Raw genomic sequence first — 16,039 nt, 5'->3', positions numbered from 1 at the left:
TAGAAATACAAGGTGGGAAGGCCAGTTGCTTCTCTTTTTGTTCCAGAACTATAAAGGAAAGTGCTTAGCTAGAGTTTTTTAACTCCTGTTACTGCTCATCCCAATGGCTGTGAGTTTTGTAAGACGGTTTTTCTTTCACTAGTATAATTGTGGCACCAAGAAAGACAAGTGACCAAGAATATCCACTTAGTTTGACAAGTGTCTTGTAATTTAATGCAGAAGTTTTCTATGGCTAGAGACATTTTTCTTAAGAAACTTTATATACCATTAAAACCATTTATATAATTTTATATAGGATCTAAAAACAACTATTTGTTTTTCAACAAAAATTTATTGAGCATCAACTGTGTATCTGGCAGTCTTCTGGCCAAGAAATGCCAGATGCTGGTTGGAGGAACAGCAGTTCCTCTAGGGGATGTTAGTTACTGTAGATTATTATACTTCTCTATAATTTGTGGGGTTTTTAATTAAAAAGGATTTGGAATCTAATTTAAAAACTAACATCTATACATCTTAAATATATACAGTATTGTATGTCAATTATATCTCAATAAAACTGGAAGAAAAAAAACCTAAAATCTATCCATTTCACTAGGAGTTGTTTAATATCGTATCTTCATGAGCTCTACTGTTTCAAATTCCTATTTGCTTTTTTTCATCATTGAACTATGGAGAATTAAATGTCCTAACTCCTAGTCTAGTCAGTTTCCTCCCTCAAAGATTCAGCTGAAGAAATGGTCATATGGGTATCAGACGATACCGAGAAATTACTTTTAGTTTTGTTGACTGTGACGGTGGCATTGTGGTTAAGTGATAATAACATGGTGGCTGTGTAAAAAATGTCCAATTTTTTTTAGTAATGCTCACTGAAATATGGAGAAAATGATAAGAGCTAGGATTTGTTTTAGAAGAATTCAGCAACAAGAATAACAAACAGATAAATGGAGCACATATGGTAAAATCTTAATAGTTGTTGAATCTGGGTTATGTGAAGGTTCATTGTCATGTTCACTTGGCTTTCGTACATGTTTGAGAATTTTTATGATAAAATATGCACATGCACAAAAAATAGTCATATAAATGTAGCATGATAAATTTGGGGAAAAAATTAAAATTTCATCCCAAAGACCTAATCTTAATTTCTGAACTGTCATAATATTGCAGGTGATGGTTGGATTCATAATGTCTTAACAAATTGTTGGAAACAGCTTACACATTTACCTAAAACAAAACCCAGGTAAGTCTAGAAGTTGACAAATAAGTAAAATAGTTAAGAATTTTAAAGTATTAAAATGTAGCACTGAATTTATAGTGTTTGCCGTTAAAACCAGACACCCTCAGGAAGGATATCTTTCAAATAAGCATGATGTTACCCAAATAATTTAACTGTAATTCTAATTATATCTGATTGTAGAAAGGAACTATTCAGTTTCTATCCATATTTGTATATTTGAAAATTTTATTCTTTTAGGTAAATGTATAATCTTGCCTGATAAATGTGAAAAGGCGAGGAAATTGAAAGTATGATATAATGTTAATATTTTTAATAAGTAGACAAGAATGGGGTTGGCTTTAGTAGTTATTTAGGTTTGGAAGAGGTTTAGAGCAATTTAATGAGGAAATTGCTTTCATGTTGATCAAGTAGATGACAGATTATTATTTTTCTTTATTAACTGTATGATGTATTCATTAATGTAAATTTCTTAAAAAAGAAAACAGTTGTTTGTGGTATATTATAGAGAAAAAACTGTAGAAAAATATACTATTATTAGACTGCAAAGAAAATCACATTCGTACTGTATTTTTTTCTTATTTGACTGAATAGTATGATAAAGATATATTCATAAGAGATTCAAATTCAGTACCTTATAATCATTATGGTCAGTAATTTTATTATTTTTCATGCCATGTATTTCAGAATTTTTTTACTATAGATTATTTATATTATTGTGAAGTCAATGATATAGTAACGCATAAGTTAATGATATGCATTTCAGACATTTAATAACAAGTAACTTACTTGAGAAAAAGGCCTGAAAATATTTATATGTAAATATATATATCATTGTGTATATCTATATTAATATGCACAATACATTTAGAGTTTATCATAACTACATGTGTGATTCTTATATTTTCATGTATAAATATTCAGTGGAATGTATTATTTTAGCAATTCTGGATCTTTTGAAATATATTGTTTAATTTAAAGAGTTTTATATTAAATTCAGGAGCCCAGTGTTCTAGTCCTTGCTCAGCTACCACTTAGCTTTTTGGCTTTGGGAAAGTCACTTAAAGAAACTGAGCATCAATTTCTTCATCTGCAAAATGAGGGAGTTGGACTAGATGAGCTCTTAGTTCTCTTGCAGTTGTTTGATTGTGTGAATGAATTAATTATAGACCAAAGTGGTAGTAATATGTTTAATTTTCAGTTGCTCCTATTTTATATTTCAATCCTTAATGAGTAATCAGAGGCATAGAACTATTATCAATAATATACTAGTTAGAACTGAGCTATGTAAAGAGATTTCTTTGAATTCAGCTGATGTGTCATGTAAATCATATGCTTTATTAGAATGTTTAGGTAATAAGTTTAGAGCAGCTGTGAGAGGACATAAACTACCTGTCTGTAGAAAAAACATCAGGTTGCAAGCTAGATGTCACCAAAATCAAGGCAGGAAAGGCTTTCCAGTGTTCCTCGATGATGAAGTCCAGGCCAGAGTTTCCCTAAGGCAGATAAGACAGAGGCAGATCTATCTTCAGGTATGAGGTGAGGAGGAGAACAGGTGGGATACAGTTTAGTGTAAGGAGAACATATATATGTGTATATATACTAATTTTTTTTGAAAGTAAGAATTTACTTAACATCTAAATGTATATTGTGCAAACTTTTCCAAGTTATAATTTGAAATGTAAGCTGCCCAATTCTCCTCTTGTAATTCTATGGAAAGTTTCTTAACTTTGGTACTATTGACATTTTGGACCAAATTATTCTTTGTTGTTGGGGGTATCCTGTGCATGTGTAGAAGCATCTCTGGCCTTTACCCAGTAGATGCCAGTAGTACTGTGTCCACTCCCCCCGCCCTCCCCCAACACACACCTGGAATTGTGGCAATCAAAAATATCTCCAGATATTGTCAAATGTCCCCCTGGGGGCAAAATCGTCCCTGGTTGAGAACCACCGTCCTACAATGTAACACTCTCTTCTCCAGGTGTCATCTTAGATAAAACTGTGCTTGGGTGAATAGCCGTCTATGTAGCCATATCTGATCGCCTATATAGGTGGCTGTCAGCAAGGTCCCTTTTTTGTGTGTCTGTAAAAGATGTCCCATAAGGTGTTGATATATAGAGCCTTAGGCATTGTTGGATCCATGAGTATTTCCAAGGTTACACATGGCTTTCTGTCCTGGAAATTAAGCTATTCCTTCCTATGAGGGAATTTGTTATACTCGATCTCCTTCCCTCAGTCCCTCCTCCAATCCCCATCCCCAACCCCACAGCATAAGCTGGGGGTTGCTGAAGATCTGTGTCAATTTATGTTCTAACATACAAGTTAGAGAATTGGGCAGAGTATTTCACAAACAAAATTTCTAATGACTCAGTCCTATTCTGGGTCCCAAGTGCATTTGTCCTTGAATATGTCATGATTGTTTGAGAAAACTATTTTAACAAATTGTGCATAAGCCCACTGTTTGCATTTGTGGAAATTAAATTAAAAGGATTAATGTACTAAAAATAAGTTATGTGGTAATAAAAGACGTGATAATATGTAATTGTTTGGGGCATCCGATGCTTCAACAATCTGGTCTATTAAGAAAAGTGGGACTTCCCTGGCGGTCCAGTGGTTAAGACTCCACACTCCCAATGCAGGGGGCACGGGTTCGGGGAACTAAGATCCCACATGCTGCACAGTGCGGCCAAAAAAAAAAAAAAGTAATCAAGTACTCTCAGAGTCAAAGCAATGATTCTGTAAAACTTTTAATTTATTTTCTAAAATTGAGAAATTTATGTGTACTTTTTTTTTCAGACCCACAGAAACATTAAATTTTATAAAACTATAATGTTATTTTTGGTAAATAATGTGAAATTAGAGATGGATATGAGCTATCAGACCATTTCCAAAACAGCATTAGATGCTCTGCTTCTTTATGAAATAATTTGTTTATTTAATCACTGAGTAAATTATGCTAGTATTTTGTGTTTGCTTTTGTTAATCAGAAGTTTTTGAGCACCTACTGGATGCAGAACAACCTATTAAGCATTTTTAAGAATATAAAATTAGATTACCCAAATTCCAGTGGTGTGCTGGTAAACAGTTAACAACCGCTCTCCAGGAAAAGCAAAACCAAAAAAAAAAAAAAGCCCTAGTTTGTAGCATTTGCTAATTTGCACCATGGCCAATGTGATATTGAACATGGAGTTGATAGGCACAGTCGGCTTTACACCACTGGGGCCGTTTTTGACCTTAAGGACCTTATATATAGTCTTCGTAGGGAGTTAGGAGACAAATTACATCAAACAATTGAAGTAGTATATAGAGCAATTTGTCTTCAAATGTGAGTTAGGAGATTATAAAATAAGCACATAAATGTTGAAACGTGCTGAACAGAGAGGGTAACAGAGCCAATTTGGGTGGTATTTGGAACACTTTCTGGGGATTTTGAGCCTGTTTTTAAGGCTCTGAGAGAAAGACTTCTCATTTTAAGCCCAAGAAGCAGGGTGAACGAACAAAAGCCTAGAAAGTGGTACAAGCTTTTCTCTTAGGGAATAAATGGACTTGGCTGAAATAGAGGGTTCATTTGGGGAAAGGCAAGAATTAAAATTTATGGGAAAAAAATAGCTATTGATCATAAATTTTAGGCTGAGAAAAGTGGCAGAGATGCTTCCTGATCAGGAAATGTCCATGGTTAAAAACAATAAATATTTGAAAAATATTATTTATCAGCTATAGGTAGCTGGAAGAGATTAGAGACAGAGAAATAAGGAACGTGTGTGGTATTCTGTACCCAGGGTGATAAGTAGTGTGACAATATAAATGTAAAGAGAATGACCAATTGGATTTGTCCGGTGGTGGGGACCAGAGAACAGGGAAGGAAGTCAAAATGATGAGAACAGCACCATGGCAGATAGCAATAAGAAAACTGTTTCTGCAATAGGCTGATCAGTTCTTTTTTAAATTGTTTTATTTCATGATAATATCTATGAGATAAAGAGGTTAGAAAAAGGTCGGAGGATATAATAAGAAAGAGTTATTGGGAGGCCTCTCTTTCATTGAAACAATGTGATTTAATGAAACCTAGAATCTAATTCTCTAATAATTCTAGAGAAATCTTTAAAATCTAACCCCTTTGAGGATATGACAAAGGCTCAAGTTCAATCATACCCCTTTTGAAATAGATTAAATTTTAGAGTGTGCAATTTAAAATTGGTTTATATGTAATGTACAGTTTCTTCCTTGATAGTATTTCACTGTTTATAATTTTCAATCATAGGTTATGGCACACAGCCTGTTTGGGAAAAGAAAATGAAATAATGGTATTTGGTGGGAGCAAAGATGATTTACTTTCCTTGGATACAGTAAGAAAATTTCATATCTAAATATTTCCTCTGAGTAATTGTGTTATTCAAACTAAATGGCTGTTCAAAAAGATTGTTGATATTCCCACATTGAAAAATATGGAAGGGCATGAAATGTTACACTGTTGTACGATTAATCTTTAGAATGAGTGGCTTTTGTGAAGCATTTCAGGATATTTGGGGTTTACAAATCAAAATAGGTCTATTAACTTCATTAGTCAAATTATTAAGAAGAGCTTCTAAAGGATGACTCTTCATTTCTCTTTGACCCTCCCCGTAGTCCCGAGCGTTGATAATTTTATTGAATTAAAATATCTGTACACAATATTTGGTGCATAAAAAGACTATATATAAAGTATATGTGAACTACTAAGTATAATAATAAGTACTTGTGAAATTTGCTACCTAACTTGATAACTAGAACATTACTAATGCTAGCTTCTCCCCTCAAGAGGAAACTACTTTAGAATGTTTAAAGTGTATTTTTTAATTTTATGTGCCTTTTGCCACTGCTTCACCCCTGTTTTACATTTGAGTTTAAAGCATTCTAATTTTAAAATCTGATAAAACTAAAGTGAAAGGAATAAACGAGTAGCATTTGGAAAGTATTGTTCTTCCACTCCTTGCACCTTGGGAAATTCAGAGAGATGGCCACACTTATATTCTGTACATGATGGGCCAGGAGCTCAGGATTGCTCGCTCTGGTTTGCATAGGACACTTGGGAATGGCAGGCGCTGAGCCGTCAGGGATGGGCTACAATGAGACAGAGCCCACCAGAGGGCCCCAGTGCCCTTTCACCTCTTCAGGCCTAGTTATCTCCAGAGTTGTTCCTATGGAGTGGTGAACCCTGAGATAAGGTGGCTTTTCTCCAGGGAATTTGGTTTATTTTAAGGTTCTGAGGCCTCTAACTTAAATGTTATGTGTAGTGAAAGTTTTAGAACTTTCTTTGGCTGAGGATTCAGTGCTTCAATAAAAAATTAAAACCACAACTTTACTTAAAAAGCAACTTTTGTGGTTTGTCTTCTTTTTCTTGGCACTAGAAATCTTTATTTAGGATACAAAGTCTATCATTAAAATATGAATTCTGATTAAAATCATAATCATAAATTATGAAATTCTAAAGACCTATTTGAAAGTATTAGAAAAATTTTCTGCTGACTTCTCCACATTAACTTTTAGATGAGAGAGTCATTATTCAAAAAATCTTCTGGATCTGTGATTTTCAAATTAGGAATTCCCAGGGAATCTGTCACCTGGAAAAGGGGGACAGAATAAAGAGATTTTAAAATGAGTCATTTGGAAGAAAAAAGTCCTGCTTAAAACCCAAAAAACTTGAAAACCACTACTATTCTCATTTTGAAACCACTGTCTTAAAGGGAAAACATGTTTCTGATTTTAAAATTTGCAGTTATATAGGCTGTGGTTAGGTAGAAGTTTGGTCACTGAAAAAATGGTAACCACGTATCTAAAGTTTGTGTAGCTAGCAGGTATGTGTATATTTGTGTGTGTGTGTATGTGTGTGTGAATAGTTAGAGATTTATTTGCTGCTTTACATAATTTCTTTTACATTTATAAAATAAAATTATTCAATTATTAATGTATTTTATTTTTATCGAAAGTCTTGATAACTCCTTTTTTATGTTGATTAGGGTCATTGTAATGATTTATTGATCTTTCAAACACAGCCTTATTCACTACTCAGGTAAGAAAATTCATTACTTTAAAATATATATGTTATTAATGTATGATAATTTCTTCTTCCTTTTTGGGAAACGTTATAATATTTTTCAGGTAGATTATTACTTGAATTTAAGTTTACATCTTCCTAAGAGTATAATAAAATTTGTAATGATGAACCATATACCAATGTGATTTTTAAAAATTAAAATATACAGTATAGTCACATTTTTGTTTTGTTTGTAAAACTGAATTTAGTTCATGTAGGAATGTTAAACATACTGTATTTCCTTGATTCTAGGCCTGACTTTTTTCATATTTTAACTTTTCTGAAATCAGAGTGTGTCTCGTAATAGACACACATATATATGAATTTAGTTTAGTAGATTTTCTGTTTTTAACCCCAAAGTTGTTATTAAATCGGTGGTATGACTTACAGTGTATTAGCTGATATACTTTTAATTTAAAAGGAATATATACAAAGTTTAGTGGGTGGATTGTGGAGCAAGCCCCTATTTCTGCCTGTGAGAGTCAGGAGGAAGGTTTCGAGTGAAGAAGAAGTTGTCTAGTGAACAGGTGTGGGTATTTTATGCAGCAGGGATAACAGGGGTGAAGGCATGGGACAGAGGGAGGGAGGGGAAGAGAGAGAGAGAGAGAGGAGCTTACATGCTCTGTGTCAAGGAGTGTACTCTAACTTCTAGACTTTCCACAGCTTTAACCACTTGAAAACCATAGCTCAAACTGGACATTCCTGAAGTCTTTCTTAGCCACTCCTTCTGTAACTGCTGTGGTTCCCAAACTTGTCTGGACATCAGAATCTCATGGGGAACTTCAAGAAATATTGATGCCTGTGTTTCAGCCCCATAGATTGTGATTTGATTGGTCTGGGGTACGGTCTGTACTTTGGGAATTTTGAAAGTACCGAAGGTAATTCCACTGTGCAAAGTTTAGAAATAACTGGTGGAATGATTTATCCTGCCTTGTATTGTTACTTAACTTTTGTTGTGAACATAACCACTTTCCTTAAGTAGATTATAAGTTCTTGATATGCAGGGATCAATAAATATAATATTTGGGTGCCTACTATGGGAAGGCACTGTGCTATGAAATGAAAAGCCATGACCTTTCCCTGAAATTGCTAAGAATATAGAAGGCAGGCTTTCAAACAACTATTATAGAAAAATAAAATTGCTTTAAGAGGAACATATACAAAGTTCATAAGAATACTGGAGAAGAAGGCCCTTGGTTAAGATAGCAAAGGTTAGGGAAGTCTGCAGAGGAAGAAGAGTCTGAGACAAGAATTTGCTGTGAACAAGCAGTGCAAAGGTGTTAGTGCAAGATATATATATCTTGCACTAACATGCTTACATATATATATATATATATATATATATATATATATATATATATATATATATATATATATAAGCATGGTGTTCTGGAAACTGAATTCCTGAGTATTCCTGGGACATAAGTATGAGGTGAGGAATTGTAAGAAATGAGGCTGGATAAGAAATCAGAAACTGTATGTCATCTAACACCTGTGTCTCTCATGCACAAGAGTTTACATTATCTTGTAGGAGGTCAGGAAGCATTGAAAAATTTGGAGCAGAGGAATAAGATGATCATATTATAAGTTATAAAATTTTTTTGGCAACAGCGTAGATGAGAAATTGGAGGGATAAGTGACTGTGTTAGGAAAGTTAGTAGAGACTGTTGCATTGATCAGGAACAAAGTGAGGGTCTGATTTAGAAAGTGGCAGCGGGGCTGGAGAAGGGAGGGAGGTAGAGATATTTAGCAGGCTGAATGGACTTGGTAGTTGAATGGACGCTAAGGGAAAGAAGAGGGAAGAATTAGTGATAGAGTATGGAGAAGGCATTGGGGTTGCAGGTGGGATGGGGTAGAAATGATGAACTTGGTTTTGGGCATATTGAGCTTGAAGTGCTTATGGGACTTGCAACGGAGCTTTCCATTAAATAGTTACTAACTGAATAAATGGAGCAAGGTCCAGGCTAGACATAAAGATTTAAGAATCACTGGGGTGTGAATGGGTACGGGTTAGCTCTGCCCAGGAAGAGTTTTGAGAGTAAGGGTGGAGCCAACAGCTGAGCATTAAGAACTCATAACATTTGAAGTGAAGGTAGAGGACAAGGAGGCACAAGAGGGTGACCAGAGTTAAAGGTGAAGCAGGAGATAACGGGAGCACGAAAACTGAGGCAGGAGAGAACTGAAGATGGGGCATCTGCTTACTGTAAGGAGGTCGCGGAACATCTGGATTGACAAGTGCCGCGGAGTTTGGCAACACTAAGACGTTGGTAAGGTAAAGGGGGAAGCCAGGATGACTTCTGGGGACGAGCGCCACGACCCGGGAAGGAGTGAGCATATTTGTTTCTGTGCTCAGGGAAGAAGCCATCGGGGACTCAGTTGTTGGAAACAGAATAAATGAAGGGAAAATGAATGGAGTATGCTCTCGAGGAGGTCGATTTTAGCAAACAGGTAATAGAATTATCCCTTGACTGGAGGAAGGGATAATAATAATGGCGAAAGAAGGAAGTATAGCTATAAAAATAGATGAATTTCTTGGTTGGGGGCAGGGCACTGAGAAGGTTTTGGCTGATGGTGAGGTCGTCTGATAAGGAGGCAGAGAGGTAAGGTTATGAACTTAAGAAGGGTGACGAAGACGTGACGTAGCTGCTGAGGTGACTGGGAGCGGAATGCTGCCGAGGGATGTGTAACATCGTAGTGCCGAGCACTCAGGAGGGCTCAGCGGGGATGGAACAAAGTCGATATGCAGTGGGCCACGTCTGCAGAAATGTGGTTTTCTCCAGCAGCACTAAGAAGCCAGGTTGCAAGCGCAGAAAGGAGATGGTTGAGTTTATCCGTGGTTGGAGTTTAGCCAGGATGGCGTAACAGAGGGACAGTGAAGAAGGAGGTGAGAACTGCTGGCAGGAGAATGAAGTGCATGCGGACAGGCTGGATAGGGAAGAAGGTTACCACTGGAGGGGTCTTATTATTTGGAGAACCGGGAAGAGTCAAAGGAGTAAAGGGGTGCAAGAGTGAAAAAGATAACAGGCGTATGGTCCAAGAGGAGGGTGTGGAAGTTTAAGATTTCCGAGGTGGAACTGTCCTGAGTAAGGTCATAAGAGTGAAAAGGGTTTTCCACACAGATGGTAAAATCAGTCAGGAGACAAGACTGTGATGAGTCCAGGGCCAAAATCCTCAGCGATGGGGGAGAATGAGCAGGAGGTTAATAGATGGCGACACCCGACGGCAAAATGATCGCAGCCTGGAAGCAGCAGTGAGCAGCGAGGAGAATACGGACTAATATTGGCTCCTGACTGTGAAAACAGAGCTGAGGGGAAATTTGTCCTCTTTTCTCCAGAAGGCTGCACACAGAGCAATTTTCTTAGATTTCACTTAAAGCAAAGACAGAAAGTCACAGGAAAGCAGGGGTGTTTGTAGACACAGCTGGCGTTCCAAAAAGCAGAAAGGAGAGGTTTGGAAGGGGAGATAAGCAGTGATAGGGAAGATGAACCAGTATAGAAACGAGAGGAGGAGCAAAGACAGACTGCACGTGGCTGCCTTTGAGGCTGGGACTCAGGGCGGCTGTCAGTCAGACCAGTGCAGTCGTTTCTGGAGGGGGTACGGGGAGGGCCGGGTCACAGGGCATAAAATGGACGCCAGGTGCCGCATCTTGGGGTGATGGAAGAAGAAGCAGCTCGCAGAGAGGAGTAAACTGTTATTGGGCTGGAAGGATGTGTGAAAAGGGGTCTGCTTCAGACTAACCTGCTTCAAAATTAAGTCTGAATCTTTTTTACTTAAAGAACATTATGCATGGTAAGTTGTACCTGGATTTTGGTCAGATATGGTCCCCATGCTATAAAAATATACAATTACTGTGGTGCTCTGGAAAGAATATATATCCTGTCATGTTCCAAACAATACCAGGGGAGTACATAATCGTGTAAAATTTTTATAGTTTTATTTTTTATATTACTTACCTATAAATATTCTATAAGTTCAGGTTCAAAAACTAATAATTCTGTTGTGTTTTGTTTACAGGTCATGCCTTGACTGCATTGGTAAAAATGCTATAATTTTAGAAAGTCAGATATCTTTATTACCTCCTAAACTTCTCCAACAAGTACTCAAAAAAATAACATTTTGGACTGCAGTTAATCACCGAGAAGAACAAAGAGCCCAAAAAGAAGAAACAGAAAATAAGCATCAGTGGACCAGTAGCAATTAAGTTGTGATATACTCTACGTATTCAGTATGTTTAAACATTTGAATCAGACTGTATATTTACCCCCCAGATTGGAGGCTTTATTTAGAAGATAAAATCTGAAACAAAAATTATATGTTAAACTGATTGTATGGCATGAGATATATAGGAAGAAGAAGTTAATGGCAGATTAATTTGTATTTTATTTGTAAATTAACATAAATTAATTTCCTTATAAGCTGCAGAAAAAAAAATCTACTTTCTGAAAGTAAGTATAAGTGTAAGAGACTTTAACTCACTGTGTCTTCTTTACTGGGAAGATTATACAAATTTGAGGAGAATAAGAAATTACCCCAAGGACTTTAGAGATTCCCCAACCTAAAGATAGATAGATATATAAAAACACCTCATATCAACTTTCAGAAAGAATAGATTTTTCTCAAGTCACTTTAAAATTACATAAAGCTTCCCATTAAATGACTCAGTTATTTAAAGAACTTCTCCTTAAATAACTAATACAGCTGGCCAAAATGATAAAATAGGCAAGCACTGCTATGGGATTAAATATTGAACTCCTACCCTTTTAGCACTTATCTAGTAAAGTATTCTTCCTCACCTTTGAGTAGGGGAATAAATGTCTTCAATTGTTTTTCTGTTACCTCTAAGTTGTTAGTTTGTCCCATTTTATATGTATATAAAGACCATGTTTGAAAGTGTCTAAAGTGGAGATTTATTTGTCATACAGGCTTTGAAATACTGAGAGGCAGTATAGTTATTAACTTTAGAGACACCTGAAGATACATTTTGCCTTAGGGGAATACTTCTAAAGTAACTTTCAGTGAATTATGAAATGGGATGATAACCTAGTAATTTGCCTTTCTAGAAACCCCTCCTTTTGGCCCACACCATTCTACAGAGTTGGTGCTCAAGACCCAGGATATTCAAAATATGTTATCTTCCCATTTCTTTTCAGTATTAACTGCCTGTAAAGAAATGGAACATGAATATTTATCTTTATGTCCTTTAAATAGTACTTTTGCCATGGTTAAGAAATTGTTCACATATCACAGTTGTACCCATTCATTGAATTACTAATGACAAGGAATTACTAAGAATTTGGTATATAAAATTACTGTCTACCATACCACCATACACGTTGACTCTGAAATTTAAAATGTTGGAGTAAATATATTTCTGTATTGAAGTGCATGTATAATTTATAATGAAAATTACAGTAGTTTATAGATCTCACTACATTGTAGAGATATATTTTATATATATGTACTGTATTTTAGACGTGCAAAGCTTCTATTTATGTATTGAAATATTTTGTGTTTACATTTTATTTATTATACAAACTATATAGAATTACTATTTTCCTAGTTTTGTTAGTGTGAACCAGTCATTAGAATTGATTGTGCAAACAATATTTCAGTGTAAGTTTTCATTTTTTCTTACTATTTTCAGGCTGAATAACAGATTTAGAAAGTGAATCTCATAGGTAATATGGGTCTTAGAAGTAATTATTTTATTACTATGAACTTCAGTATTCGGCATTCTATAAGGAACAAATATCAAAACATATTAGACAGTGATAGATGACACTGAGTGGGATGAACACTTTTTAAAATGGCTTCTGGGTTGTGTGAATGGCTTCTCTAGCCTGTTAGAGAAGCACTGCTGTTTTTAAATGGTTTACCTAAACACTAAAAGTTAGATTAACCCCCTCAAAACACACACTCTTCGTTTAGGCTTCAAGAGAATGAAAATCTATATATTATTTATGGCACACAAAACTGGTACTCTTCTTATTTGACTTAATATATTGTACTGCTTCAAAAAGTTATATGTCCTGAGGTAGCCCCATAGTAGGAGTGGCAGGGAATTCTAATCTGATCTTCAATTTCCAAAACTTGGCTTATAGCGGGGCTTCCCTGCTATTAGGAGATGTAGAAATTCTGCGAGCTGGCAAAGCCAGTTTTGAAGATCCCTAGTCAAGCAGTATTCATTCCTCACTTCTTAGCACTTATGGTTTACTATCAACTTCTGTGTTGTTGACCTGTGCAGTGTATAGGAACCCAAGGCAACATGAGCCTCATAACTTTCTCTCTTAACTCTCCCTTACGGGTTCTTTGTTTGAAAGATGACTCTAGAGGGTTGACTTTTTTTTTTTTTTTCAGGTGGTTCACAAAATAGGTTTCCAGTCTGATTCTCAAGGAAAAAGAATTTCTGGCCATCTTTATTATGTGTATCAGGATATTCTTCCAGTTGTCAGGAAGGATTCTTTTGAGGTATTACCATTTTTAGAATGATATAGTAAATGGCATATCAAAGTTAGTGTACATTTTTTACAGATCGTATCTTTGCATAAGCACCTTTTAAAAAATTATTAGCCTTTTGATAGAAGCTTAAAAATATTCTTTAGAACTTCATACTGTCAGCCCAGGAACAAAGTGATGTTTTCACCAATACATTATTTATATGTATGTATGTGTGAGAGAGAAATAAAATAAACTCACTAAGATAGAATAATTTTCAGGGTAGTACATAGTGTCTGAAAAATTAAAATTTTGATTTCAGAACACTTCACAGGAAAAGAAACAGTTTTAAGAAACAAATAGTACCCCATTCCCACTTTTTTTTCGTGCCTGTTTTTTCATTGTATTAATGTGATTCTATATGAATTTCCAGTTTGATGAAGTTTTCAAACGGTGCAGCATGTGGGTGCAGCAAGAACATTTTTAAAATCACCCAAGTAATGGACTGAATGTTTGTATCCCCACAAAATTCATATGTTGAAACCCTAATCCTCAATGTGATGGTTTTTGGAGGTGGTGTCTTTGGGAGGTAATTAGGTTTAGATGAGGTCATGAGGGTGGGGACCCCATGATGGGATTAGTGTACTTATAAGAAGAAGAAGAGACCAGAGCTCTCCTACTCTGTCTCTATCACATGAAGATGCAATGAGAAGGCACCCATCTGCAAGGCAGGAAGAGGGCTCTCATTAAGAACCAAGTCTGTCAGCACCTTGATCTTGGACTTCCCAGCCTCTAGAACTGTGAGAAATAAATGTCTGTTGTTTAAGCCATCCAGTCTATGGTATTTTGTTATAGCTGCCTGAGCTAAGACACGTCTGAGGTCCACAGTTTACATTAGAGTTCAGTCTTGGTGGTGTACATTTTATGGGTTTAGACAAATGTGTAGTAACATGTATCTACCTTTATAGCAGCAGTCCCCAACCTTTTTGGCACCAGGGACCAGTTGGTTTCGTGGAAGACAATTTTTCCACAGATGGGGGGGGTGGGGTGGGATGGTTCAGGTGGTAATGTGAGTGATGCGGAGCAGCAGATGAAGCTTGGCTCGCTCACCAGCCACTCACCTCCTGCTGTGCGGACTGGTACTGGTCTGTGGCCCGGGGGTTGGGGACCGCTGCTTTATGGTATCATACAGACTAGTTGCACTGCCTAAAAATCCTACATGCTCTGCCCATTCATTCCTCCCTCCCCCCTAAACCCTGGCAACCATGGATATCTTATTGTCTTCATAGTTTTGTCTTTTCCATAATGTTATATAGTTAGAATTACACAGTATGTGCCCTTTTCAGATTGGCTTATTTCATTAGTGATATGCATTTAAGTTTCCTCCATGTCTTTTCATGGCTTGAAAAGATGGCTCATTTCTTTTCAGCACTGAATAATATTCCATTGTCTCAATGTACCACAGTAACTTTTTTACAATTTTCTATATAGACAATTGTGTGTCTATGATTTGTCATGAACAAAAGCGGTTTTATTTCTTCCTTCCCAACCTTTTGTTTCCTCTTCTTGTCTTACTGCATTAGCTAGGTCATCCAGTAGGATGTTGAAAAGTTGTGGTGAGAGGGGATCCTTCCCTTGTTCCTGATCTTAGTAAGAAAGCCTCTAGTTTCTCATCATTAAGGATAATATATATTTTAAAATTTATTTATTTAATTTATTTATTTTTGGCTGTGTTGTGTCTTCATTGCTGCGCGCGGGCTTTCTCTAGTTGCAGCGAGTGGGGGCTACTCTTAGTTGCAGTACGTGGGCTTTTCGTTGTGGTGGCTTCTCTTGTTGCAGAGTGCAGGCTTCAATAGTTGTGGCACGTGGGCTCAGTAGTTGTGGCTCTCAGGCTCTAGAGCGCAGGCTCAGTAGTTGTGGCGCACGGGCTTAGTTGCTTCATGGCATGTGGGATCTTCCCGGACCAGGGCTTGAACCTGTGTCCCCTGCATTGGCAGGCAGATTCTTAACCACTGCACCACCAGGGAAGCCCAAGGATAATATTAATTGTAGGTTTTTTTGTAGATGTTCCTTATCAAGTTAAGGAAGTTCGTCTCTATTCCTAGTTTGCTGAGAGCTTTTTTTTTTCTGTTATCATGAATAGGTGTTGGATATTGTTAAATGCTTTTTCTTCATCTATTAATGTAATCATGTGATTTTTCTTCTTTAGCTTGTTGATACGGTGGATTACATTGGTTGATTTTTTTAAAAATTAATTAATTAATTAATTTATTTTTGGCTGCGTTGGGTCTTCACTCCTG

At 36.3% G+C, this 16,039-nt stretch overlaps 1 protein-coding gene across 2 annotated transcripts in view; it reads left to right on the top strand.

Moving 5' to 3' along the window:
* Positions 1-14,569, top strand: part of KLHDC1 (kelch domain containing 1) — a 48,483-nt gene extending 33,914 nt beyond the window's left edge. Inside the window, exons 11-15 of one of the 2 annotated variants that reach the window (XM_082452193.1) lie at positions 1,165-1,237; positions 5,493-5,577; positions 7,228-7,280; positions 11,319-13,772; positions 14,173-14,569. In XM_082452193.1, coding sequence (XP_082308319.1) covers positions 1,165-1,237; positions 5,493-5,577; positions 7,228-7,280; positions 11,319-11,505 — 398 coding nt within the window. In that variant the 3' untranslated portion in view covers positions 11,506-13,772; positions 14,173-14,569. Of the gene's footprint in view, positions 1-1,164; positions 1,238-5,492; positions 5,578-7,227; positions 7,281-11,318 lie in introns of both variants that reach the window. The other variant, XM_082452194.1, reaches the window with a different exon arrangement.
* Positions 14,570-16,039: the final 1,470 nt, after the last annotated feature.

This window comes from Balaenoptera physalus, assembly GCF_965194825.1.
Source record: "Balaenoptera physalus genome assembly, chromosome: 2".
NCBI lineage: Eukaryota > Metazoa > Chordata > Mammalia > Artiodactyla > Balaenopteridae > Balaenoptera > Balaenoptera physalus.
The sequence above is the reverse complement of the archived record's forward strand: the minus strand, read 5'-3'. Positions and strand labels throughout refer to the sequence as shown.